The 27,313-nt window shown below is 38.2% G+C and overlaps 1 protein-coding gene across 2 annotated transcripts in view; it reads left to right on the top strand.

The window, feature by feature from the left end:
• The window catches only part of LOC124802693 (muscle-specific protein 300 kDa), a 601,574-nt gene that overhangs the window by 384,947 nt on the left and 189,314 nt on the right, over window positions 1-27,313 (top strand). For both annotated transcript variants that reach the window (XM_047263634.1, XM_047263633.1), the window contains 11 exons: window positions 1,489-1,812; window positions 2,119-2,242; window positions 2,340-2,536; window positions 3,244-3,579; window positions 5,833-6,108; window positions 12,569-12,915; window positions 16,274-16,613; window positions 21,828-22,010; window positions 22,112-22,402; window positions 22,740-22,862; window positions 22,950-23,101. In XM_047263634.1, coding sequence (XP_047119590.1) covers window positions 1,489-1,812; window positions 2,119-2,242; window positions 2,340-2,536; window positions 3,244-3,579; window positions 5,833-6,108; window positions 12,569-12,915; window positions 16,274-16,613; window positions 21,828-22,010; window positions 22,112-22,402; window positions 22,740-22,862; window positions 22,950-23,101 — 2,693 coding nt within the window. The remainder of the gene's footprint in view (window positions 1-1,488; window positions 1,813-2,118; window positions 2,243-2,339; window positions 2,537-3,243; window positions 3,580-5,832; window positions 6,109-12,568; window positions 12,916-16,273; window positions 16,614-21,827; window positions 22,011-22,111; window positions 22,403-22,739; window positions 22,863-22,949; window positions 23,102-27,313) is intronic.

The following is a 27,313-nucleotide window of genomic DNA, read 5'->3' as shown; positions in this document are numbered from 1 at the left end:
GTTCCAAAAGAAATATTAAAAAAACATTCTTAGAAGTTAAGAAATATGGAAATCTTTGAGATTTATTATGTATCATTGATATTTATTTCCATTGTAGTGTGGTGAAAAATGAACTTTCATTTGCTGTTAGCTGCGTACATAAATTAAATGTGTTGTTATGAATGAGTTCTGGGCAGCAGTGGGGAAGAAAATGAGATGAGGGGGCAGGAAATAGCTAAAATGATGTTATAAAAATTACACTAATACAAAATGAACATTGAAGAGAGTTGAGGGGGAGGGGGGGGGGGGGGGGGCAGAATGTTGCACACAAAGATAAAGATGCAATAGGAACTGAGAGGTAACTAGTGCTCCAAAATTAAGGAAAGGCACTGAATATGAAAAACTTCTGACACAGAGACATTTTCTAGAGATTCACCTAACTGAAATTAATTTTGGATTTTTGGTGCTCATAACCTATGTTCCTTTAATTTCCGTTTAACTTTATTATATTGATTGTGATGTATTTGTATGGAACAAGTTTACATCTTTCACTGTTTTTCTCCATGAGGAATATACTTCCAACATAATTTTGCAGGGTATTTGGAATGTCTATTTTCATACATATTTCTTGGTAAGTATTGTGCTTTGTCATGTCAGAAAAAGTATCTGTTATTGCCAAATATCAGTTTTGGTGTTCAGGAGAGTCATAGATTTCCTTGAGTTCATGAGAAAAAACAAAACATTGTAAAAAAAATAAAAAAATAAATAAAATGATGGATGTGTTCAAGAGTCCATTAGGGATTTTTTATTGGAATAATTTGGGCTTCTCTGTGAATGTTCATGTCGCAAAGTATTCAACAACTCTAAACCTCATTCATTGTTGTTGTGGTCTCCAGTGTCCACACTAGCTCTAGCTCTCCACAATAGTCATTTGATTGATTGCCTTTACGTTAGTTGCTCAATCTAACCATCAGACCTTCAGCTTTAAACAATGGAAAGTCCAGAATGAAATAACAACTTTATGGAAAGCATCAGTTGCTGCCCACTATATACAGGAGACATTGAGTTGCAGACAGGCTCAATGAAAAGACTACTATACATTTAAACACAAGCACGGCTCTCGTGCACGTGCAACCACTACCACTGTCTCTGCCCACTGTGGCGAGACTGAGTTGTAACTTCATCTGACGAAGGGATAAGGGGGAGGCATGGGGTGGGAAGGGGGCAGACAGAAGGGGGGGTGGTGGGGAGGGGGGGGGGGGGTGAAATGCTACTTACAGGTGCATGCAGGGGTATCCTGGGGACAGGGTAGGAACTGCTGGGTATATTCAGGAGGTGAGGAGGGGGGGGGGGATTGGAAATGGAGACGAGTAGATAAGGGGAAAATATTAGTGTTGCATTGGTGGAATGTGTGTGTGTGTGTGTGTGTGTGTGTGTGTGTGTGTGTCAGTATTTTTAAATGATGTTATATATACACTTTAAAAAATATATTATATTTTTGGATTATAGGCACTATTGAAAGAAGTAGATGGAAAAAATGTCCTGCTGGAAACCTTAGAAAAGCGTGTTTCTGGAGTATGCTCAGAGCTGGAAGCTGCTGAGCAAACATCATTAGAAAATGCTATGCGTTCACTGACTGCAGATCATGCAGATTTATCAAATGCATTACGAGCTGAAATAAGCAGGATAACACAAGCTGCTGATGTTCGACGGAAATTTGAGGAAGTACTCGAATCAGCACAAGTCTGGCTGAAGTCTATTGTTGGTCGCCGTCCTCCTGCATACCTCCCATTACGGGCTGCTGCAGTTGAAGCTGAACTTGCACAGCATAAGGTATTTTAACTTCCGCTTGGATGAAAATAATGCATAAAAATGTGATTATTGGTCTTGGCAGACCTTCGTTACTTTTTGACAAATAGCTACAAAGTTATGATCATTAATTAAATGGAATTAAAATTTTCTCAAAGTATCCATTACATCATATGTTTATTATGCACATATTATTTCAAAGATTTCAGCTTAAGAAAAATGGTGCACTTCCAAGGAAGTAGCATGATGTGCAGTATGACTAGGCTAACAAATTTTTCTTTAGTATTTCTTACAAGTCTTACAAACTAATATGCTCTGTTTTCTGTTTAGGCTCTTGAAAATGAAATAAAAGAGTTTTCAGAAAACACACTAACTGATGTGCAGAGACAGGCTAACAGTCTAATGAAAGAATGTGGGGAAAGTGATAAGAAGAAGTTACAATCAGTAATGGAAGGTAAATAAGCATCATTTTCTATCATATTAAAACAATTGGTAACTGATTCTGACAATATCAGCAAGTGCATCTGTATATTTATTTGTATTTATTTCAGCTTTGGTGTCTGATTTTGAGGCTATAAAATCCCAGTCTGCCAAACGCTTGGCATCTCTGTTAGAACTTTTGCAATCTCGTCGCCAATTTGAAGCGGCTATAGAAGCTGTGGAACACTGGCTACAGGAAGCGGATGTTGCAACTTCTGCGGAAATTAGAGCTAGCAGCATGCCACTGCTTGAAGAGCAACTTGCGAAGGTTTCTGCACAGTGTTCATTTTACACATATTTTATTGTAAAAATTTTTTCCAATTTGTTCTTTTCTTTATCCAGGATCTTGATAATAAGGTGCAACTCAAGCTTAGATTCTTTGCAAAGAGTGAATTTCAATAACTCTGAAAGGGATGAGGGGATATTTAATGATACCAGTGAACTGTAATAAATTGTGTGTCAGAGGAGGAGGTGGGGGTGGGGAGGAGGAGGATTCAAAAAGCAAAAGTGCCTAGCTTTCCATCAGGAAATTATAACCAAAATACTCGTGGGAGTAACTCTCCTTTCTTGTTATTTCCTTTTCCCCAAACCTTATACTCACCCCCTTTCTGCTCCTCACTTCTTTACCTACTGGCCTTTTCATTACTGGCGTCTATATTGAAACCAGGTTAAAAACATATTTTTATAAACATCAGTCATTTTTGTTGCATTAAATTAACTTGATTTTTTTTCTGCCTCTGTGCTGAATGTAACTTTATTAAAAGCTGTCACATTTGTAATCTTTTTGTGAAAACATCATCTAGTTATTGGATACAGAATTGAAAACAGTAATTTGATTTGAATATTTACACTACATAATATTCAGAAACTTTTGAGCTCTCTTAACAGTGAGCTTCATGTTATTGCATTTATTTTTCCTTACATTACTACATCACAGTTTCTGTTTATGTAGTTTATAATTCTCTTTGTTTACAGTATGATCGTCTGAACCAAGAAGCACAGAAAATGAGAGAAGACATTGAAAAACTAATTGAGCAAGGAAAAGCAATTCTTCCTACTGTTAGTGATGCAGACAAGCTCACTCTATCTGAACAGTTGAACAATATAAAAGACAAACACGCTCGAATATTTGGTCTTATTGCTGATCGTTCAGATGCACTCAAGGCCCAGCTGGAGCAGTACAAGGAGGCAGCAGCCAAATTGGCAGAGAGTGTTAATTTTATGACACAAATCCAGCAAGACCTAAAAGAATTAAACAGACCCGTTGGTAGCAAAGTTGAAGATGTTAAGAGTATGCTGGCTTCTTATGAAGTAAGTATGAAAAGTTAGTATATCAGGGTGTATACGTGGACAAGGAAAAAATATTCCCTGATTTTTCCCAGATTTCCCAGTTGAAAATACACTTTCTCCTGTGTGAAAATACTCTTTTTCTGTGTTAAGTGATGGTATACTTTTCCTCGGCACTGTAAAACTTGTCAATCCTTTGAATGTTTATGATTTATACACCGACGTAGAATTTCCCAGCACTTTAGAAAACAAAACTCAGGGGGATAAAAAGTTTTGGAAAGATCTTTGATGTGCAGCAACATGTACACTGCATATTTTTTCGTGTTACGAAGATATAATTTCGAATTCCACAAAACATCTCGTGTTACTTTCCGAAGCATTGAAATCGAGATTGCGACATGCTTTTGTAAACCAGTCGCAGCTCATGTCATGTGATCTCGCCGGCTGATGGCAGCATAGGACATGTGATGTAGTCAGCCAATAGCAAGATCGCTCTTAAGTAGCGTGAACAAACAAATAAGAAAAGTTAATGGTTTAAATCAATACACATAGTGTTGCTACAAGAAAAGCAAAGCTTACACATATAATATTGGTCTCGAAGATTAATAAGCTGCAAGAGAAGATAAGCTTCCACATATAATGTTGATCTTTTTCACACATGTTACACTTTAGGGTACATCACACAAATGTGCCAATAAAATTTTTAATAACGAAGTAAATGTCTGATCTTCTGGGCTCGAAATTTTTCTAGATGGTCATTCTCAAAGAGTTGATTTTGATTTTCAAAAGAGTGTCAAATGCTCTGTGATTTAAGAAATTCATTGTACATTCTCGCACATAGTTCATCTTGCGTAAAAGGAAATTTACTTTGAAAGTAATGCTTTTCAAACCACCATTCACAATATTCCCCCATGACCTGTTAGAAATTGGTTCGTTACAGCAGTTTGCCAGAAAGCGCCAGATAACAGGCGTCACTGCCTTGTGCAGCTACTATGATGCAGGTAGCCCGTATGTTCATATGTGTAAAACATGTCATAAAAGAGTATCGGAATTTCGTGACCCATACTAAAATGCATAAGTTGCTTAAAGTGCACATTCGTATGTCCAGATTCAGATGTAAATTTTCTTGAGTACCAGTACTGTATTATCTCATGTTTGGTTCTTTATTATGGCATAATGCCATACTAGCTAGAAGATGGAAAGCATACACTTGAAATGCAGCAAACAGTTGAAACTAGCCAACAGTGTGAAATTCAACACTTCGTTTCAAATAATAAATTGACTGCCTCACTGGAAAAGATTAATAAAAGCCAAATCTCTTTAGCAAACTGACAAAAAAAAACTTCTTTGTTCTGCAAGGTGATTATTGCTTGACTGTCATAATGGTGGAAATAAAACCAGAAACTAATAACATATTTTACCCTTCTGTAATCATGCAAATGCATTTTAATTCATTTGATAGCTCCTGGCCACAGAAATGCGTTTTGTTTTCATTTAATGTGAGAGCAATAAATGAAGAGGAAACAGCAAAATCACTAAACGTAAACACAGGTCACATGGAGACTACCCACCTCTCCACTACAACTCAGACTGCTCTGTGCATCAGCCCCTGATCTATGATGTTTCTGAACCAGGGAAATATTAGTGGCGCCCAGCCACACATATGTAGCCAGAAGCAGGAGAAGGTATTACTCATACGTGACTCAACTGCGCATGCACAAGAGCCCACCGCAACTGCTCAAATGACTCTAATGTAAACAGCTGTCACATCATGCTCATCGGTGGCAATTTGTTGTTAGGAAGCACTGCATAGGCTTCCTAAAGCCTTTGACACGCTTTGCTGCTGGCAGATGCTTGTATGAGCACTGTGTTTTGTTGTTGTATATGGTGCATTTCCCTTGCGACTTAAGTTTTCTTTTCTTTTTTTTCTCTTGTCTCATGTTTTGTTGGTGCAGTATTATTCTGCAGAAGCTGCATACGGTAATATCCTTTGTTAGAGTATTGTTTCTTACCAGTCAAAATCACAAAAATTTATCTGAAAACTAAAAAAATGAAAAATTCCCGGAATTCTAAAAAATTCCTGGGTTTTTCCTGGTTTTCTCTCAGATGAAAATATTCCCGGGTTTTTCCCAGATCTTCCAGTTGACCCGAGTCGTATACACCCTGTATACACACAGCTTGAAGGAGAGGGTTAGGTTCAGTAATTCTAGAAAAGCAAAAACTGGTTCAGTAATTCTAGAAAAGCAAAAACTAACTGTCTTTTTTTTTTTCTTACAGGATATATTGGCAGAAGTAAAAGCCAATAAACAAAAGCTTGGTGATCTACAACTGGGCAGTATGGGTGACCTGCAAGGAATTTCCCAGCAACAGGATGATCTCATTGCAGCCATAGAATCACAGATTGCACGTCTGAGACAACTATTATTGTTACGTGAACAGTTCATTGCTTTAATAACAGAAATAATGACCTTCATAACAAAGTATACTGAAGTTGTGCGTGATATAGAGAAGGGTGGAGACACTGTACAAGAGAAGATCAAAAAATATGATGATGTAAGTGTAACACTTGTTCAAAATTTAGTGACTATCTGAATGGTAATTCCATGTTAACTTCATGGAAAATCCAGGATGGAATGTAACAATATTATGAGAAGATAAGTTGCTAATCACCATATAGTGGAAATGCTGAGTCACGGATAGGCACAACTCAAAGATTTTGGCCAATCGCCTTTGTCAACAACAGACACACATACACACATGCACACACACTCACGCAAATGCAACTTGCACACATGTGTGTAGTCTCAGACAACTGAAACCACACTGTGATTAGCCTATCTGCGACTCAGCATCTGCGCTATATGTTAATTTCATCTGTGTTAAGGAAATTAAGCATGTGTTAACCTAAATAAGGAGAACATACTCAAATCTGTGTCCCTTATTTATTATGAGCAACTTAATGCAGTTGGTGTATAGGTTTGAAATTTAAATGTTGCCAGATGACTTGTGCACTGTGAAAGGCTCATGCACTACTGTTTAAAAAGCCATTGATAATATTGAAATTGGTACTGGGGCCAAGTAGTAAATAAAGTGAAGGTGAAAGGCATTGCTTTCCACGCTGTACTTGATGGTCCTTGTGTTTCTTCAGGTGGTATTCTGAATTTTTCTCTTGTCGAACATGATAAATTTAGTGCAAGTCCAAGTCAGTTTTATGTAATGCCCATTCCTCAAGTAACATCTCCATTGGAGGAGTACTCTTGGGTTTGTCTTCTCCATCCACAAATTGTCTTTCTGGAAATAAAATGACCTTATGGCATTATTGGCCAGGATTTGTTCAGTCACCAGTGCAAGTCATCCTGTTTGACACTCCTTTGGCAACTTGCACTCCTTTGTGATGAAAGTGAGATGAAATCATGAGGACAACACACATACCCAGTCCTCAAGTGAAAAATATCTGTGTCCCAGCCACGAATTGAGACCTCGTGACCTAGAGGCAGTGACAGTAGCCACTAGACCATGAGCAGCTGTCTTTCTGGAGAAAGAGCCCATAATTTTACCCAATTCTGTCACCATTAACGTTCTCTAGAAATGACAACAAACATACAGCATGGAAGATATACATAACTGCTGACAGAATATATATAACTTAATATTATTTGTGGGTAGTGAAGGGTCATTGAGAATTGACTGCACTAAAATACCAAATTTTCTCAATTACAAGCCGTACAACTTTGCTACCTCTGTTTGCCGACAGGTGGCGATAACGGTAAATAGCGGTCGAAAGAAACAGATCACAGATGTCAGGCAGTTAGCTTGGACCAACATAACCTCATTCAAACATTAGTAGATTTGTGTCTGCATCATAAAGTTGTTCTTGATTGAAACTGTCAGTTTACGAGCCTAATTCTTGTCATTTGTGGGAGGTGTTACTGTTTTGTTTCAATATGAAGAAAACAGTGGCTGAATCTCATTGAATGCTCTCAAGTACGTTTGGAAAGTATGCTATTAGTGAAAGAACCTGTTGTGAATGGTTTCAACACTTCAAGAACAGTGATTTTAACATCGTAGACCGGCATAGTGGTGGAAGAGAGAATGTTTTTGATGACGCAGAATTGGAGACATTGCTGACGGAAGGAATTTCTGCATCGCATTGTGACTGGGGACGAAAAATGGGTTCATTATGATAACCCTAAATGCAAAAAATCATGGGGATATCCCGGCCATGCTTCCACGTCGCCGGCCAAACAAAATATTCACGGCTCCAAGATCATAAGATCATGCTCTGCATTTGGTGGGACCAGCACGGCGTCGTGTACTATGAGGTGTTAAAAACAAGTTTGAGCAGAGCATTAAAAGACAAATGGCCGCAGTACAGCGAGTGGCACAATAAAGAGATTTTTCAGCACTACAACGCTCGACCCCAAGTTGCAAAAGAGGTCAAAATGTACTTGGAAACATTAAAATGGGAATTCCTACCCCACATGCTGTGTTCTCCAGACATTGCTCCATCTGACTATCACCTGATTAGATCAATGGCGCATGACCTGGCTGATCAACACTTCTGATCTCATGAAGAAGTTACTTCTGTAAAATACCTGGCAGTATGCATGCGGAACGATTTGAAGTGGAATGATCATATAAAATTAATTGTTGGTAAGGCGGGTACCAGGTTGAGATTCATTGGGAGAGTCCTTAGAAAATGTAGTCCATCAACAAAGGAGGTGGCTTACAAAACACTCGTTCGACCTATACTTGAGTATTGCTCATCAGTGTGGGATCCATACCAGATCGGGCTGACGGAGGAGATAGAGTAGATCCAAAGAAGAGCGGCGCGTTTCGTCACAGGGTTATTTGGTAAGCATGATAGCATTACGGAGATGTTTAGCAAACTCAAGTGGCAGAATCTGCAAGAGAGGCGCTCTGCATCGAAGTGTAGCTTGCTGTCCAAGTTTCGAGAGGGCATGTTTCTGGATGAGGTATCGAATATATTGCTTCCCCCTACTTATACCTCCCGAGGAGATCACGAATGTAAAATTAGAGAGATTTGAGTGTGCACGGAGGCTTTCCGGCAGTTGTTCTTCCCGCGAACCATACGCAACTGGAACAGGAAAGGGAGGTAATGACAGCGGCATGTAAAGTGCCCTCCACCACACACCGTTGGGTGGCTTGCGGAGTATAAATGTAGATGTAGATGTAGATGTAGCTGTAGATTGGATTGATTTGTGGATCACTTCAAAAGATGAACAATTTTTTCGACACAGGATTCGTACACTGCCTGAAAGATGGGAGAGAGTAGTTGCCAGCGATGGAAAATACTTTGAATGATACATGGTAACCAATTTGTTTCATTAAAACTTCAAATGTTGGGGAAGAAACGGCGGAAGCAAAGTTGTACACCTTGTATAAGATGAGGTTTTTCCCCAAATTCATCATTCGAAAATTATGGGGTCATCTTATATTTGCACATTAACTATTGTTGCTGAGGCCAACTGTTTTATGCTGCTTAATAGATTGATATAGATGCTGTCTTACATTTACTGGCAAAGCTTGGGCTGCTGAGGTCATGTGCAGATTTATTTTGAAGAAATCAGAAGGATAGGTAGTGCAAACAATACTCGCACTTGAACAGGTTAGATATTTCATGATGTGGCAAAGGACTGAATACAGCATCAACCTTGCTTGAATGTTCACGTGAAATATGACTCAGAAGGCATCAGTGCAAGGGGTACATGAGGAACTATGAACGAGCCACCACATCACTCTATTGCCCTGGTTATAATTTGATAATTTTGTGAGATATAGGACGACACAAAATTTAATGCTATTATCTTAGAAACTCTTATATTTGAACAGATTTGCAATAAAAGTTCTCATTTATGTATGGATACCTTACACAAACATTCATGGTGCTTGGAAGGTGAAAATGTTGCCCTTCAAAAACCGTTACTTGATTCTGAAAGTAAGTCAGTATTTCATTTGATTATGAGATACTGTAATGATTTACCAAGTGGGTTGCAAATGAGAAATTTAGTCGCTGTTCACTTGTTAGAATACTGGGTAAAAACATCATCATCTTTTAATCAGCTCTAGAACACAATGGTGAATTCAGGGTAAAAAAAAGAAAATAAATAATGTTAGACTAGCTACAATCGTTACCACGGAAATAAATTACAAGGGCTAGACCCATCATGGAGATAGTACCAACGGCATTAGATCATGGGACGAGCAAAAGTTTGAGAAAATTACTGACTTGCGATTGTTATCTTTTATTTTTATATTACTTGATGTTGTTACATATGGGCTGCACTCTTGAAGATATTGCAGTCCATGTTTCACAGTTGCTCAGCACAGCATTACGGACGGGTTGGAGGGTGAACAGCTTGGCTGAGAACTAGGATGGGTGCAGGGAGGGGGGTAGTCAAGAAGCAGCAAATTACATCATGCTGCCAACCATGGGAACATATACCACTGCAGTTTGTGTGATTCCATTTGGACTTACTTTAAAATTGGACAAGTACAGAACAGTGGCATACATTTCTGTAGGAGATGGTAAAACTGTAGATAGGGACCAGTGGCCTGTTGAAGTATTCCCTGCAACAGTGTTGTCGACACACACCATGAGGTATAAGGGGAACGGAAGTGGGGTGTCAACTGCTGGTTCCATGCAGCCAATGAAAAGTTGTGGGCAGACTACATGTGTGGAAGCAACAAACATTGTAACATTCTCACCTCAGTATAGAAGTGAATTCCGAAATGTATTCAGCAAAAACCAGCTGCATTCTCAGGTTCCATCACGACCATAACCTCAGGTATTGCGAAATATTAGGAAGAAACAGTGAAATGTGTGTGACAATGAAGATATAAATTTCACGATTGTGCTGTTAAGATGATGATGATGATTAAAAATATTGATACCACACACAACAGGCTTAGTAAGCAAAAATGGCAGAAGATAAAAATTAATGTAACCATTTCTTATTATTTTATTTCTTCTTGTATTATCAAAATATAGACAGTAAATGGCTCAAGTTTAAAATAGGTACAATGCTAACATTAGAGACAAACTTGATGTCAGTAAAACAGTTTCACAGTTTGTAATTCTGATTAGTCAGAATACATTAAAAATAATTTTTTCTCAATGAGACTCAAAAAAGAGGTTTTTTCTTATACTCAAGATCATCTTATACTCAGATAAATACAGTAATACTCAAAACTTTGATGAGGAGTGTGACAGAATGTAACATGCTGTAGCGAAAAATGCTCAACAGACCTTTATAGTGTAAGGACACTGTAGTAAGGACACCACATACCACTTCTGTGTAAATGCTGTTGTAGAGGTTCTTGTATCGTCTTTATTCTTATGGAGCTCACGGTTTTTTTTCGTGGCACAGTAGATTTTATACAAAGATCTTTGCAACAAAATATACTGAAATTGTGCATTATCCAGTTTGTGGAGACAGCATACTGGATAAGATAAAATATATGATGTGTTATATGCTTTCCAAAGATTAGCAACTTTTTACTTTCTTTCTTCAGGTGACATGGGAGATAATGTAAGTTGCTCTTGAACTGTTGTTTTACACACTACCTCTTTCTGTCCCTTCACTTTCAGTAATAACACTATGTAAATTTTAAGGTCCAGTGCATGACCAGTCAAATGACAACACTAATTTTATATGTATTTCACTTCTGGTTTTTTTGAAACATCATCAGTCAATGTTTTTCCTAAACTGCACTTTCCACCTTTTACCTTGTAACAACTTTAAAATTTCCTTAGCCATACTCTACAAGCCACTGATATACATACTTTGTATTTACTGGTACTCATGTATTTAGGCCATGATAGACGTCTTACATACAATGGTACAAGTATTCTTTGAAGACTAAATTTGTATGATACAATGTTACCAAAAGACTGTGCAAAATGTGCATTGGGTCAGCACTTGATGCACATTCATTTTACTTTAACTGAGTGGGCTTCTTATGGGCCAGGGCCAAATTGATGCAGTCATGTTTCATCAGTTATGGTATCATGTACTTCATGTGACTGCCTCGAAGTGAATCTTTGTAGTGTTTGCTAGCAGTATTCTCTCTGCCCATACTGTGTAACATGCAGCACTCTAGCTTGAGAGACACAAAGATAAGCCAGACCCAGATTGAATCCACACAGCAGATTAATGACCATGTTTGGGTGACACATTTCACAGACAGGAGGGACAAACCACTTCCCTCATTTAGGTACCCCCCAACTGTAGTGACCAAAAGTGCATGCGGGTTGCCAAATCTTGAATATGGCAGACCCTGTACTAGAGAGGACTAACACTAAGAAAAAGAAAGAAGCAAACAGAACTCTACGCACAAAGCTTTTTGCTCAGGGGTGTAGAGGGTGCAGTATTTAACATAGCAGAGCTTTTTGATCTGAAGACTCTCACTAAGGATCAAATATATCTAATGTCCATCCAAATCCAAGAAAACACTCAGTTGATAAGTACAGTGGAGATTTCCCATAACTCTAAACTCATTTTCTTCTGTTGTGATCATGAGAATTTCTCTCATGTGCAAATTAGTAGAACTAGTGCTTTGTAAACAAAGATTTTGTAAAAGTGTACTATAAACATTCCAGACATGGATTTGCAATTATTCCTTCCTTAAAATCATAAAAAAAATCATATGCCCCATTTCAGCTCCATTGATACTGTTCTCTGACAACAGATGTAAGATAAAAGCAAGCTGCAACTTGAGCGACATACTGAGTGAGGTTGTACAGTGGCTAACACATTGGACACGCATTCGGAAGGATGACAGTTCAAATCCCCATCCAGCAATCAACAAGACATTAAAAGCTAATATTCCTTCCTTCCTTGCATGGCATAATAACAGAGAGTCTATTACTGACTGCCTTGTGTCAGAATGAAACAATACATAGTAACCCACAAAGTTTTGAAACTTTCAGGTCGACCATCCTAAAATGAATGTTTGAGGAGGGGGAGTAAGTTGTTATGTTTAATTTCAGGTGATAGTCAAGATCCAGGAGTGTGAAGCAATGCTAGCATCAGCTACAGACAAGGGTCAGCAGATTGCTGCTGAGGGGACTGCAGCTGACCGGAATGCAGTGACAGAACAGTTGCAGTCTCTGAAGCAGCAGCTGACAGCCTTAAGACGAGCTGTAGAAAAGCAGCGGGAGGCTCACGAGGCAGCAGCAGCTGAACACCGTAAACTAGCAACCGAGCTGGAAGAGATTCTTGATTGGTTACACTCTCATGAGGCAGAGGTGCGTTCTCGCCCCCTGCTGGAACGATCTGTTGAGAGTGTGGATGCCCGTATTGCTGAGCACAAGGCCCTCGCTACCGAGGTTAACAAGTATGTACACTTTATGTCACATTATCATTCTAATATAATTGTTAAATTGTGTACCAAAAGCACACAATCAAATAAATGAAATTCTGATGAAGCAGAAGGTCTAAAAAGAAGGGAAGGTTCTGAGGAAATACAAGTAAAGTCCTTACATGAATGGATATAGGCAACAACTCTTAAGTAATATGGGTAGAAGTGATTTCACTGTTTGATTTGTAGATTGTAAGTGTAACATTACAGTAGTTGAATATCAACTTCACAGGCAGTTAAGTCACCTCTTTAATGATTATGCAAGCTCTTTTTTTCTGTCATGAGAGTGTTGTAGACTGACTTGTTTGAATTACTTTTTAAACTTGGACCTGCCATGTGATAACAAGTGTGGGAAATACTGATAGTACACACAGGGGCCAGAGATACATACATTCAATAAACAAGAAGAAATGGTTATAAAATACAGACTCTTCAGTGATTAAGTAGAAAAGTCACCCAGAACCCCAACCATGGGAGACACAGTAGGACAGAATAAGATATAAATAATGAAATGTCATCAGAGAGGAACAGGCTCCACTGTTTTGTCACAAAAATATAAAGCAGGTGCTTTGTGAAATGTTCTCTTTATAATGTTTTTTTTCTGCATCAACATCTACATGATTAATCTGAAAACAATCAATTATTGATAAAATTATTCAATTGGATAGATAAAAAAAATCTACTCACAAAGCGGCAGCAGAACACACACGTAAGACTGTTGTGATTGGCAAGCTTTCAGAGTCAGTGGCTCCTTCTTCAGGCAGAAGGGTTGAAGGGGAAGGAAGAAGAGTGAAGGAAAAGGATTGGAGAGGTCTAGGAAAAGGGGTAGATTTTTGGAAAGTCACCCGGAACCGCAGGTCAGGGGAAATTTTCCGTACAGGATGAGAAGGAAAGTTATTAATATGCAACATGAATAGCAAGGGTCCCAACACACTTCCCGTGGGCACACCTGAAGTTACTTCTACATCTGATGATGACTCTCCATTCAAGATAATATGCTTTGTCCTCCCTATCAAAAAGTCCTCAACCCAGTCACAAGTTTCACTTGATACTCCATATGACAGAACTTTTGACAATAAGCATGGGTTTGGTACTGATTCAAAAGCATTTTGGAAGTCAAGAAACACAGCATCTACCTGGTATCTTGATCCAAAGCTTTCAGTATGTCATGTGAGAAAAGTGCAAGTTGGGTTTCAAATAATTAATGTTTTCGGAATCCATGCTGGTTGGCTTTCAGGAGGTCATTATGTTTGAGCTCAGAATATGTTCTAAGATTCTACAACAAATTGATGTCACAGATATTGGACAGTAGTTTTGCGGATCACTTCTACTACCCTTCTCATAGACGGGTGTGACCTGTGCCTTTTTCTAAGAACTGGGCATGGTTTTTTTGTTTGAGGGATCTACGATAGAATATACTTAGAAGAGGCACTAACTCGGGGGCAAATTCAGTGTAGGATTCCATTGGGACCTTGAGCTTTGTTCATTTTTAATGATTTCAGCTATTTCTCAATGCCAATGACACAACTACTTGATGCGCATTTTCAACTTCTCATGGTGTAATGAATAGTCCATTAAATTTCGGGCATGCAGCCGCTCAAATAAAATTTCCTCCACTGATATTTTGGCCGCGTATCGTCCGGCCATCCACAGAGTGAGTCACAAGACTGACAACAAGATGCCAAGCGCAGCCTTACGTGCACCACCGCAGCAGCACTGCGCGTACGGGTCACAGATGCTGGTCGGCAACAAAGAAATACGCTTACACATGCGCCGCCTGTGGTGAAGGCTTACAGACATTTGATTCACTTATCAGTGTATGATCGTTGGCAGTGACACCATGACAACTTCTCCGCAGTTTAATTACCCCAAGAGCTAGATTCCACACTTTGTCCAAATTAAAAACATTATCTCTGTTTATTAAATTATTAGCTAATCTAATCTCTATGGCTCCCTTGAAGACAGATTCCCAAAAGGGACAGGTGGATGTTAAAATCTTTACATGACCTGTATGACCTGTATCAATACAATGTTCGGCCACAGCTGACTTGTCTGGCTGTAATAAGCGTGTGTATCTTCGATGCTCCACACATCTCTCATGAATGGTGCATGTTGTTTGACCTATGTACGACTTCTCACAGTTTCCACAAGGAATCTGATACACACCACCCGCTTTACGAAGCTGTAAATCGTCCTTCACAGAGCCGAGTACAGCTGCAATCTTTGTGAGCAGGCTGGAAGATCACCTTAACACAGTGTTTCTCAAGAATATGGCCTATCTTCAAGGAAAGACCACCCACATAGGGCAAAAATGCACTAGATCTGAAGGAATTATTATTTTCTTCCCCATCACATACCCGCATTTTAGGTTTTGCATTGAATGCTCTCATTCACTAGGGATTGGACACTAAATTTGGTGCCACTAACAGCATTTACATATGACCAGAATTTCTCTGTACTTTGTGAAAAGTCATTTGACAATATTCTGCTACAGTAGTCATTTAAGGCATCACGCATTGCTCTCGTGACGGCCAAAAATGTTTTATTCAGCATCTCTCTGGCTATAACCCTATGCTTTGTTTTACAACTGTTTCTTTAGAAGTTTCTTTACAGTGGCCATATACCATGGAGGCTCCCTCCCATTATGAACTGTTCTACTGGATACATATCTATCCAGTGCTTACTAAACTATCTTTTGAACTTAAGCCAGAGTTCCTTTATGTGCTCCTGGCCTGTGCTAAAAGTTTCAAGTTTCAAGTTTCAAGTTTCAAGATATAACACTACTGATTTTTTATCTAGTTTACAGAACATGTGTGTCTTTCTGCTTGTTTTAATAGTTCTTTGTATTTTGGTAATCATTGTTGCCACAATCGTGCCATGGTCACAGATATACCAGTTTTGATGTGGACATATTCAAAGACAGCAGGTCTGTTTGTGTCCAGTAGATCTAATATATTTCCATCATGAGTGGGGTTCCTAACTATGTACGATGCATATATGATGAAAATTGAGGTGCAATTATTTGAGAAGGAAACTATTAATGAACAAAGACCCCCCACTGCAAAACCTATGGCACTGTAAACATACTCATACGTTTTTAGCAAGCCATTGTGAAGTTCGTTTTCCAAATAAGTGTAGCAGTTTTAATTTTGAAGGTAGCTTTATAGATCTTCTGCAGAATCTGACACCAGTAGTTAGTAAACTAGCCACAGTATGTAAATTTGCTTTAGTTTCTGAAATTTTTCTTTTTTCTTACAGAGTTTCTAGTTGAATTTTATAATTAATTACAACAAACATTGTTATATTGTATTGTTTATATGCTATCTTTATTTAGGTATCTGGATAGAGTGCGAGCTTTGCAGCAGAGCTTACGTCATGATGATGGAATGCCATCTTCACTAGTAGAGCAGCTGTCCGAAGCTAGCTCACTGCTGAATACACTGCCAGCAGAAATAGAAGACCGTGGACGATACCTTGACACAAATAGACAGCTACGAGCAGATTATGCAGCCCTTAGGGGCAAGCTGGAAGCTTGGGTGCGAGATGCTGAAGTCAGGCTTGGGCCTCCAAATCGTGGAATTGATTTTGAAAATGTGGTACGAGATCTTGAGGAACATCGTGCTTTCTTCAGTGGTTCTGGTGAAGCTGCAGTGCGAGAACTAGTGTCCCAAAATGTAAGTAATCTTTCTAGAAGAAAGATCTATACGTAATAAACCTGAATGTTTTTTAAGTGCACTGATATTACAAATCAGTCTTGAGTGATAGAGAACATAAGCAGATGGTTAAATATAGAAATGTAAAGTAAAGCTATAACAAAATTATAAAACTTAAAAGGTTGGGCAGATCGGCATAATTATGAAGGCCAAAAATTTACTGTGAGAGTAAAAATACTGGAACACGTGTATTTATGTGTTTATACTTCAGCTGGAAAAATTGCTGTAGCTCAAAAACTAGCAGAGTCTCTGTGCTATTGTGTGTCTATCTGCTGCACATGAATTAGCTGCACATCAATTAGCCACCTGTGTTTGCCTTTCCTCAATTTCATGTGTTGTTTACATCATGGAATTTCCATTACCATACTACCTCTTCAGAAAGTAGTTATTTCTGTATATATAAAATAAAAAACATGCCAAGAACAACTGAAAGTGATTATCGTACAACTTAAGATCATTTAGAAATTTTGGAACTAGTCACAACTGCTTTTGATAAACTTTATTTTTTGACCAGGGATCAACAATAAACAACTACAATTCATATTTACATTGCTCTTTTGTGGGATTTTGAATATATTTAATAGTCACAGCATGCATTTTGAAAGCACTTTTGTGTAACAAATTAATCCATACAGAACTGTGTCCTTCCATCCAATATATCAAACTTTATACATTTCTCAATGAATTGTACTTATTTTTCACATTGTCCCATACTGGTATTGCAATATGTGCCACAGTTGCACCATTTGCTTGAGATCTTGTGGTACAAAGAAAACATGCATGAAAGATGTGTTTAATATGAATGCAGTTTCCCTGTGACGTTTTGATTGCAAATACATACACACAGAACGCATTTGTTAATGGCTGCATTAATATCAAATCAGTGAGCATAAAAGGCCTCCATTCTACATTACGTATCTATCTTATCCATGAATAACATCCAGCGAAAAGCAACATCTTTAACTTCTATTTAAATTAATAATATGCTTTTGGCAGCGTAGTCTAATATATATTCTAGTATGTGTTTATGTAACAAGCGATCACACAACAGTCATTAAAACACTAGATATTATAAAGTCAAGTTTAATGAATGAATAACACATAATATATTTTTAAGGATATCTGGAGTCAAATACTAACAACTTGAAACACCAATATTAATTGGAAGCTGCTGAAAGACACAAACAGACACTGAGTTCCGGGCTTGGAAACTTTTATATTCTAAGCATCATTATTTGTGGGAAACAAATCCAAAGTAACAGTGAACTAACAGCCAATTCTGAAATTCTTTATTACTGATAATTTATATACCAGATTATATGCATTTGCATGTTGGATATTTGGCTCCTTTTCGCTGATTATTGCCTATTTTAACTAAAAACTAGTGATGATGCATATTTTTGCTATATGTTTACAATATTTTAAAAATTTAGACAGGTGGTCTCTAGCGTAATCTAGTTTTGATGTCTCTCAGATCAACCACAACCTAGAACTGATTGCAATCTCTAACCGAGAGGCCACTGCCTAGCGAATTAATTACAGAAGAGGAACAGGAAGAGGCAGGCAGAGTCAATGCTCCTACACCCTTGCCCCTATTTAATGCCCTCCGCTGTCAAACCGTATGCGTCGGCAACAATTGAATTAAACTACATGACCTTTTTGTCGCATGTCCATTGCTTCAGTTAGCTTTCTGTTTACTTGTACACAGTTGAACATGTTTACGACTTGTAGTGTGTAACGTGTTGTGTGCCATGCCGCCCAAAAAAAAGAAACAATTTCTTGGATAGCTGACCATCCTGGAACATTTATGTACGACGGAATCATTTTATATTGTTGAGTTCATGAGAAAAATGTTTCGTGCTAAAAAAAGCTTCAAATAGACCAACTTGTGAAGACAAGTCTTCGTATCACAGCAATGCAGAAGAAAGGACCATGACAACAACTTCTGACAACAGCAAGTTGCAGAAGCAGGGATTTGTCCAAAGGTAACCAAAAGAGTCAGTTTAACGTGGATCTACGTGTAGCATTCATTGCAAGAAATATTCCTCTTCACAAATTTACAAACCCTATCCTCAAAGGCTTCCTGCGCAAATATTGCTTAAATCAAAATATACCAGATGAATCAACATTGCATAAAAATTACATACCGACAATTTACGTGAATGTTCTGGAAGAAATACGAAATGAACTCAAGGACAGCATTATCTGGATTTCAGTTGATGAAACTACAGACACTTGGGGCCGTTACAGTGCAAATTTTAATTGTTGGTGCTTTAAAAGAAGAGCCTTCTCCTTCCTATCTAGCAACCTGCAAAGAACTTGAAAAAGTAACTCTTCTACGATCGCCAGATTTGTGAATGAAGGTATTAGAAAAATATTTGCAGAATCTTCTGCAGATGAAAGGGTGTTTGTGTTTATTTCAGATGCTGTTGTTCCCTATATGATCAAAGCAGGAAAAGTCCTCTGAGTATTGTCTCCCAATTTGATTTATGTGACGTGCTTTGCTCATGGAGTATGTCACCTTGCTGAAGAAAACATTCCACATTTTTTAATGTAAAGAAACTGATTTCATCCACAAAGAAATTGTTTCCAAAGGATCCTGCTTGCATTAGGACCTACAGAGAAAAACTACCAAATGTGCCTTTACCTCCCGAACCAAGTGTAACTCATTGGGGTACGTGAGTTGAAGCTGTGTTGTTTTACAATGATAATTTTGAGGCCATTAGAGAGGTAGAAACGACTTCGACAGTGCAGAGGCTTTGGCAATGCAAGGAAGCTTGTAATGATTCCGGTATTAAAAAAGACTGCTGTGAATTGCACTCGTTTTTCCCATATACCTGGAAGTATTAAAAAGCTTGAAACTCAAGGTTTGGCACTGATTGAATGTTCAGTTAATGAATAAAATTGTTCTAGTGAACTCCCCATTGCTGGAGGTATTCCCAAGAAAACTTAAAGAGAAGTTTGAAAACATTTTAAACAGTAACCCAGACTTTCAACCCTTGTGCCAAATTGATAGTTTATTAAAGGGACAGAAACAATAAGTGGCAACATGGCACCCAAATTCAAATACTGCCCAGTTACCTCAGTTGATGTAGAACTGTCCTTTTCCACTTATAAAATGTTTTGGGTGATCGAAGATATGATCTTACTACCGAACATTTGGAACAGTACCTGGTCGTTAACACTGTTCAAAAAAAAATTCATGATTGTATGTTGTTTTTTAAATAAAGTATTACTCTGCGTGTGATATCTCTTGAAGATGGTCCCCATCAATTGTTTCTCTGCAACTCACTTGCATCGCATCTGCTTCGTACAGACAATAATAGCAAGGAAGGAACAATTCTTGGATCACAGTATCTCTCTCCATTTTGCAAATCTTTAGAAATAATCCCGGAAAGGCCCCCTTCCTTACCTCTACCAGAAAATATTCAGAAAGTGATATCAGTGTTCCAAATGTACAAATTTTTTGTGTGGCCGGCACTCGTCCTCATAATTCATATGCGCAGGTTCGACTTTGAGATATAATGCATGCAGTATCTACCATTTTTTTTATTATTTGATGTTGCATATTTCGATACTTTTCAAGTGTTTTAAAGCATTTTTCATGCATATTTTAAGGTTTTTATGATGCATATAATATGGCCTCTACTGATAATTAATAGCCAGTAGGCAGTAGACTAAAGATAAAAAATCTGGAGAAACTCTGGTAGAACAAAAAACCTAAGTAAAAAAGCATGTGGAAAGGCTGTCTCTCTCTCTCTCTCTCTCTCTCTCTCTCTCTCTCTCTCTCTCTCTGTGTGTGTGTGTGTGTGTGTGTGTGTGTGTGTGTGTGTGTGTGTGTGTAAACAATATAGGAAACCTGTTGCCAGTTTCCAGCCATATCAGAATGGATCAGTACAGTTCCTGTTCAGTTTTCAAGGGAAACTTTACCATTCCTCCTGCAAAATAGTGGCAAGTTCAGGTAATAATGATGGAATTAGAATTATATTCATACCTTCAGCTGCTAACAGGCGTTGATATATATCAACGAGGACAGGTGAAAATGTGTGCCCCGACCATATAAGTAAATAATGATGGCGGTGGAGAATGATCACGCACCTTTCTCTCCAAAGCACACCACGAGGACTCAATTACATTGAGATCTTGTGACTGTGGTGATCAGGAGAGATGTGGCAGTTCATCCTAGAGCTCACAAAATTAGTTCTGGACAATGTGAGCTGTGTGGACAGGGGCCGTGTTGTCTTGGACCACAGCATCACCATTGGGAGAATAGATAAGAGAGTATATGGCTGCCAAGATCACCAATGAATCCCCATGATGTTTTACTTTCAGGATGTGAACTCAACCAGACTTTGGAAGCAGTGGAAAACAAGATTCATGCAACCAAAATACTTTCTTCCAGTGCTCCATCATCAAGGTTTCTTTGGTTTGCCACCACATTTTCCTGCTAAGGGCATTTGTATCACTAATGAGTAATTTTGGTATTCCAGCTTATGGAACTCCCTATGTGTTGTTTTGGTACACACAGGGTTTTCGGCTGCATCATTCAGTTCTTCAGTCTGATGTCATCCTCTTATTTTTTTGTCACAATCCTCTTCAATGACCATCTGTCATGATCACTCAACAAATTTCCTTGGTCCATGTTGTGACTTAGCAGATCATGTTTTACCACATTCTCTGTAAGCGGCTTGAATCTTTGATATATTGGCACCTCTTGAAACTTCAAAAACCAGCTCCCTTGGTTATGGAAGTATCCACCATATGAGCACCAACAATTTTCCCACATTCAGATTCATTTAGCTCCAACATAATGCACTCATAACTACACAGAACACTGTTCTGATCACAACTGACACTTGCAACGTATTGAGGGCATTTCACAGGTGCCGTTCATGGCCAAATACAACAGCACAACCTGCAAGCTTGGCTAGCATCTGCATTTACATTCAAGCATGCATTTGTTGTGGTGTTTCCGTATTTTGGTCGAACTCATCTCTTGTCAGCCAGTGTTTGTGAATGTGTCTTTTAGCTATTCCCCATTTCTTTGTGCAGCAAAAGTTTCCAGTTGTAATTTTGAGCTGTTTTACAGACAGTTTATACAGATATGATAATTGGATTTCTTCAAAACGTATGAAAAGTTTAAGAAATTTAAAATCATATTTTTTGATCAAACAGCTTCAGCAGGCTGCTGATCGTATCTGGCCATCACTTACTGGTTCAGAGCAGGAGGAGATAGGAAGAGAGCAGCAGCAGCACCTACAACTCCTCAAGAACACCTTAAATTCAGCCCGATCTCGTAGTGCAAGACTGGAACAAGGTGTGGAAGTCTGGAGAGACTACTGCACTGCCCTCGACAAGGTATTTTTGAAACTTTTAAACACAGTTTGTATCATTCATTACATTTTAAAATCCAGATATGCTGATTTTTGTCAAACTCTATTTAAATTTTGTTAACTTAGGTTCGAGCTGCACTTTCAAGGGCTGAGTTCTCTGATGAACCTGTTACTACACTAGCTGGCCTTCAGTTCAACATACAGAAGTTGGAACATGCTCTCTCTGATGCAAGGACTCAACAATCAGAAATTGACCTTCTCAATGAACGAGCAGCAGAAATTGAACAGCAAGCAGACAATGCAAGTAAAGAACGCATAGAGAAGGAAGTTGCAGAGTTCAATTCAAAATGGTCTGCACTCATTGCTGGTCTTGAGAACAGGCAAGACACGCTCATCAAACTTGGTCAGCATTGGGAGGTAAGAGCTCAGTTTTGGACCTGCTACTGAAAAATATATTCATAACTGCAGTGTTATGTTCATTTACTATTTCACCTACATTTAGTTCCAAAAGCATGAAAAATATATTCACAATACCTAATAACCCAAGCACAATTGTCAGTGTCTTTACTTTCTCTTTTATAATTGTTTACATACACCAGGTCAGTGAGTCATTACCTACCCAAAATAAATGTTTTGTTATCATTTAATATTGATTGTGAGAACTTGTGTATTATTTCCATTCCAGACAATTACTCATTTGTGTCCTGTGTTTTGTTCTGTATATGTTTTCATACAAAATACTTTTTATCTACAGGAATTTGAAGCTAAATGGCAGGCATTTGAGTCTTTACTCAATGCCAATGAAGAAAAGGCTCGACACATTGATACAACTGTCAGATCTAAATCTCAGATAGTTGACACTAAACAAACAATTGAAGTAAGTTTATTAATTACTGAATGTATATACATTTGTAATTTTGTATCCATAATGATGTAAGATTCTACAAAAGTATTTTTATTTTAGGATTTACTGAGAGAAGTGGAAGGACAGAAAAGTTTGCATGGAGAAGTTCTTTTCCTATCAGGAACTGTACTAACATATTTAAATGCATTTTCTGAAGCATCAGCCTCTGCTCTTAAAGCTAAGCTTGACAAGATGACTGATGGGTACAAAAGGTGAGTCCATGTTTTTTTTTTTATTTTGTTATTTGCCATGTGTTATAACAATGTTTGCTCAGAATCAGTGCTAGGAAAGATGCAGAATATAGCCTTGGTTCTGATAAAATAACAAAGAGTTCTATTTTCCCCTTGCTGGAACATCAACAAACTCTAGAATAATTAAATGTGTAATACACAAAACTGTCAGTGTGTTCTTAGGAACAAGGGTTAAATGCAGAAATATGTTGAGGCAAACAACAAGTTCATGTATAATATAATTATGACAATATGATGATAAAAATCATGATTTGATGGAGTGATGTTTTCTCTGAATTATTTTCTTTGATTTTCAAACAGATTTGACTGTCTTGAGTGATTGCACATGAGACTCTGTACCTCCCTTGTCTTTTTGCACCTCATTGATGTGGTGAAATGAATTGTTCTGTAGATAATAGTCATTCAGGGTATCAAATCAAAGACATTACAAAAGAAAACATCTGTTATTTTCAGAAAATTGCAAATGCTATTACATTAAAAAATCTTAATATCAGGAAGGTTAGCAGTCAGATGACTCCACACAGTCTGTTTGGTGAATAGAACAACCAGCTCTGTTAGCAACATCTCGACAGGTTAAATTTCTACACCTCAAAATTTCCAGTATCAGAAGTATTGATGTAACATGAGTGTACCAATTTGACCTATAGATGAAGTGAGAAATATGTGTTTGCATCTTCAATGACAAGTGTTTCTGACAGAAGGGTAGAGGGTGAAGAATATGCCAAAAAAATGCGGTACAGTGTGTTATATGTGAAAAATCCACAACAGTCATAGCTGAAGAAAGTAGGACAGTTTGTAGATTAGTGTAGTGGACTTCATTAATTCATTCAGACATTATATTCCAAAAATCTCTTCAAGAGAGCAGCCTTCTGGAAAATAGAACAATTCAAACATACATTGTCATAAGCAGCCACTGCAGTTTAGTTCTGTATAGTATACTAACAGCCATTTGCCGCTAATGCTAATCTATTCGTGTTACGGAAATTAATTATGAATTACTGCTTTATTATGTATCTTACAGAAAAATAGTTACTTTGAACAAAACCACTGACTTTTCCTCCAACAGTACTCTGGTGCTCTTTTTCTGTAATACAATAAGCCCTCATGAATGCAAATCCCAAAGGACTAAACAATCAGGAGTTCAGGTAAAAAAAATATTGTGTGAACCAGGGATTCAAAATTCTGTTATTGGAATAGTTTTTTTCTATGTGTTAACCATGTACCCTATATAGGTATTCTAGCATATTACATATATAATCATAGAAAACACTACAGTAACTTCTACTCTCTTATTTCGGGACATTAAAAGGAAGGCATACAATGTGAAAAGGAGGGGAAGAATGAAGATCCTGCCACAGTGAGGTCTAATTAAGGATGGGGAAGGAAATCAACTGTGTCTTTTCAGAGGAAACATCATGGCATTTGCCTAAAGCAATTAACGGAAATGACAGAAAATCTAAATCTGAATGACTGGTCAGAGATTTGAACCATTGTCCTCTCAAATGTGAGTGCAGTGTGCTGACCACTGCACCATCTCACTCAGTCTGGTGAAAAAGTCCTGTATACTGCACTGTCAAAGACAGGAATGAAAATACTTGTCAACTTCAGGGCCAAGTGTACTCATTGACTCTGTAAAACCAGCATCGTTTTGGATGTTGCAGCAAAATGTTCTAAAGTGTTCAAGGCATGTAACACTTCCTGGCATGTAGGCAGAATGATATTGCCATCTTCACTTTCTCCTGGTGGCATTTCTTGCATTTCAGACACAGTGGTTTGTACATCAGATTCCACTGGAGCACATGCACCGACATCATCATATGTGTTACCAAACTCCTCAAAACTAATTCCAGGGTTCAAAATGTGTTGTAGAATATTACATTCATCAGGTGAAGTGGCATCACTGTCACCAACTAACTCATCAACAGGATTACCATCTATAGACTTTGCTAAAACAATTCTATAACTGTTGTGATGACATGGATTTACAGGATGCAACAATAGCTTTTATAGGGTGATTCGCACTCCTTTCCAGCAATGTGAACTGCTGTTGTCACAAGTCATTTTCAATAAGACAGAATAATGCCTTGATACAAAGGCTGAAGATGACTTCTTGTATTTGGTGGGTGGGTGGGTGGATTGGGGGGGGGGGGGGGGGGGAGTGAACCTTTACATTGCTTACGTTAAGATCATGTATGTTATGATATGTGCATCTGTCCAGTGTCAGAAGAACTTACTTGTTCTGAGCCACCATTTTACTGTTAAAATGAAGAAACCATTTACAAACTGATGAGCTGTCGATCCAAGCTTTCTTATGGTGAGAGTAGATGTAAGGTAAAGTATTAACGTTTATGTTCTTAAAACAACATGGTTTCTCTGACTTCCTAATCACCGAAGGATGGTGTTTTCCACTGCTGTCTGAATTACATGCCAGTACAACAGCTAAACAGTGTTTGCCGTGTGCTCCACCATGGGACTTGTCGCTCTTTATTTCAGTGATATGATTTGGGAAGAGTTGTAAAAAGGTCCATTTCTGTCCATATTGTAGATATCACCCAAGGCATATTCTTCTCAATTCGTGCATTTAACTTTTTGCACATTCTGCAGCTTTATTTGCTTCACCACAAATCACTAATGATGAAACTGAGTGTGTGGTTTGGAACTGGTACAGCTAACCAGCAGAACAACTTAAATCCTGAATGTCTAAATTTTTTTTCAACCTCTGTTTTTGACTGAATTGTAGCTCCACTTAAAGGTACATTGGAAGTAAGCATATGGGTGAACCATTCTGTAAATGAAGTTGCAACATCTCCTTACTTAGGACTTTTTGTAAATATTGTGAGTAATATAGATTAGGCAAGTCCATGCTTTCCACAGCTGTGCTTTTCAAATGGTTCAAATGGCTCTGAGCACTATGGGACTTAACTTCTGTGGTCATCAGTCCCCTAGAACTTAGAACTACTTAAACCTAACTAACCTAAGGACATCACACACATCCATGCCCGAGGCAGGATTTGAACCTGCGACCGTAGCAGTCGCGCGGTTCCGGACTGAGCGCCTTAACCGCGAGACCACCGCGGCCGGCAGCTGTGCTTTTCTTCTACACAATGTGGTCTACTTCCTCTAGGATTTTTAGTTTTATTTGCAGTTCTGTGCTTGTCTGCTTTCTCTTGGCCGTGAGTCTCCTCTCCCTGCTTGCAGCTTAACCTTACTTGTACTAACTCACTTCCAAAGAATAAAAAAACATACCTGAACACAGAATTAAATTTGTTGAGTGAAGCTTATTGTTCATGTTGTTGGAGTCACAAATATTGTTGTTATTGCTGTTACTCATGCAGCTGTAGCAGAAAAACAAGAGGAAAAAACTAAGTTTGGGTAAGATTAAAAAAAATAATGCGATGAGCTAAAGACTTCATAATTTGTGCTGAGCAAACTTTCTGTTAACTGATAAAACTTCACAGTAAACAATTCAAACATACAGATAAATTATAGAAGTAACAGCTAACTAGGTATTCTATAAAATTATGAGACAGACTTTCTGGCCAATAGATACTTTCAGGGGGCAGAATATGTAGTATGCTGGTAGAAACCTGTAAAAGTACCCAACACTGTCCTTGCTTTACGCATTATTAGTTCCCTCCATTCTTCTGTATATTATTCTTGTCAACAACTTTGATGCATGACCTGTTAAGCTAATTGTATGACAATTCTCGGACTTGTTGGCTCTTGCTATCTTCGGAATAGTGATTATGATATTTTTCTGAACATCTGATGGTATATTGTCAGACTAATGGATTCTACATGCCAACTTGAATAGCCATTTTGTTGCCACTTCCCCCCCAGTGATTTTAGAAATTCCTATGGAATGTTGTCTATCCCCCAATACTGGGTCCCCTCTCTCTTCCATGTTGACTCCTGTTTCTTGTTCTATCACATGATCAGACAAATCCTCTCCCTTGTAGAGGCCTTCCCACTCTCTCCACTGCATTTAAGATTGGAACTTCTGTTGCACTCTTAATGTTGCTGCCCTTGCTGAGCTGTTCATTATTGCAGTATCTATAGTCTCAGAGATCTTCAAGCATATATTTTCATTTCCTTAGTACTTCCTTATCCCACTTGTATGTGCATTGATTCTTCCTCACTTGTTTCTTAAACTGTGGCTACTTTTCCTCATTA

This window comes from Schistocerca piceifrons, chromosome 6 (assembly GCF_021461385.2).
Source record: "Schistocerca piceifrons isolate TAMUIC-IGC-003096 chromosome 6, iqSchPice1.1, whole genome shotgun sequence".
Classification (NCBI taxonomy): domain Eukaryota; kingdom Metazoa; phylum Arthropoda; class Insecta; order Orthoptera; family Acrididae; genus Schistocerca; species Schistocerca piceifrons.
Note: the sequence above shows the minus strand (reverse complement) of the source record. Positions and strands in the feature narration are given on the sequence as shown.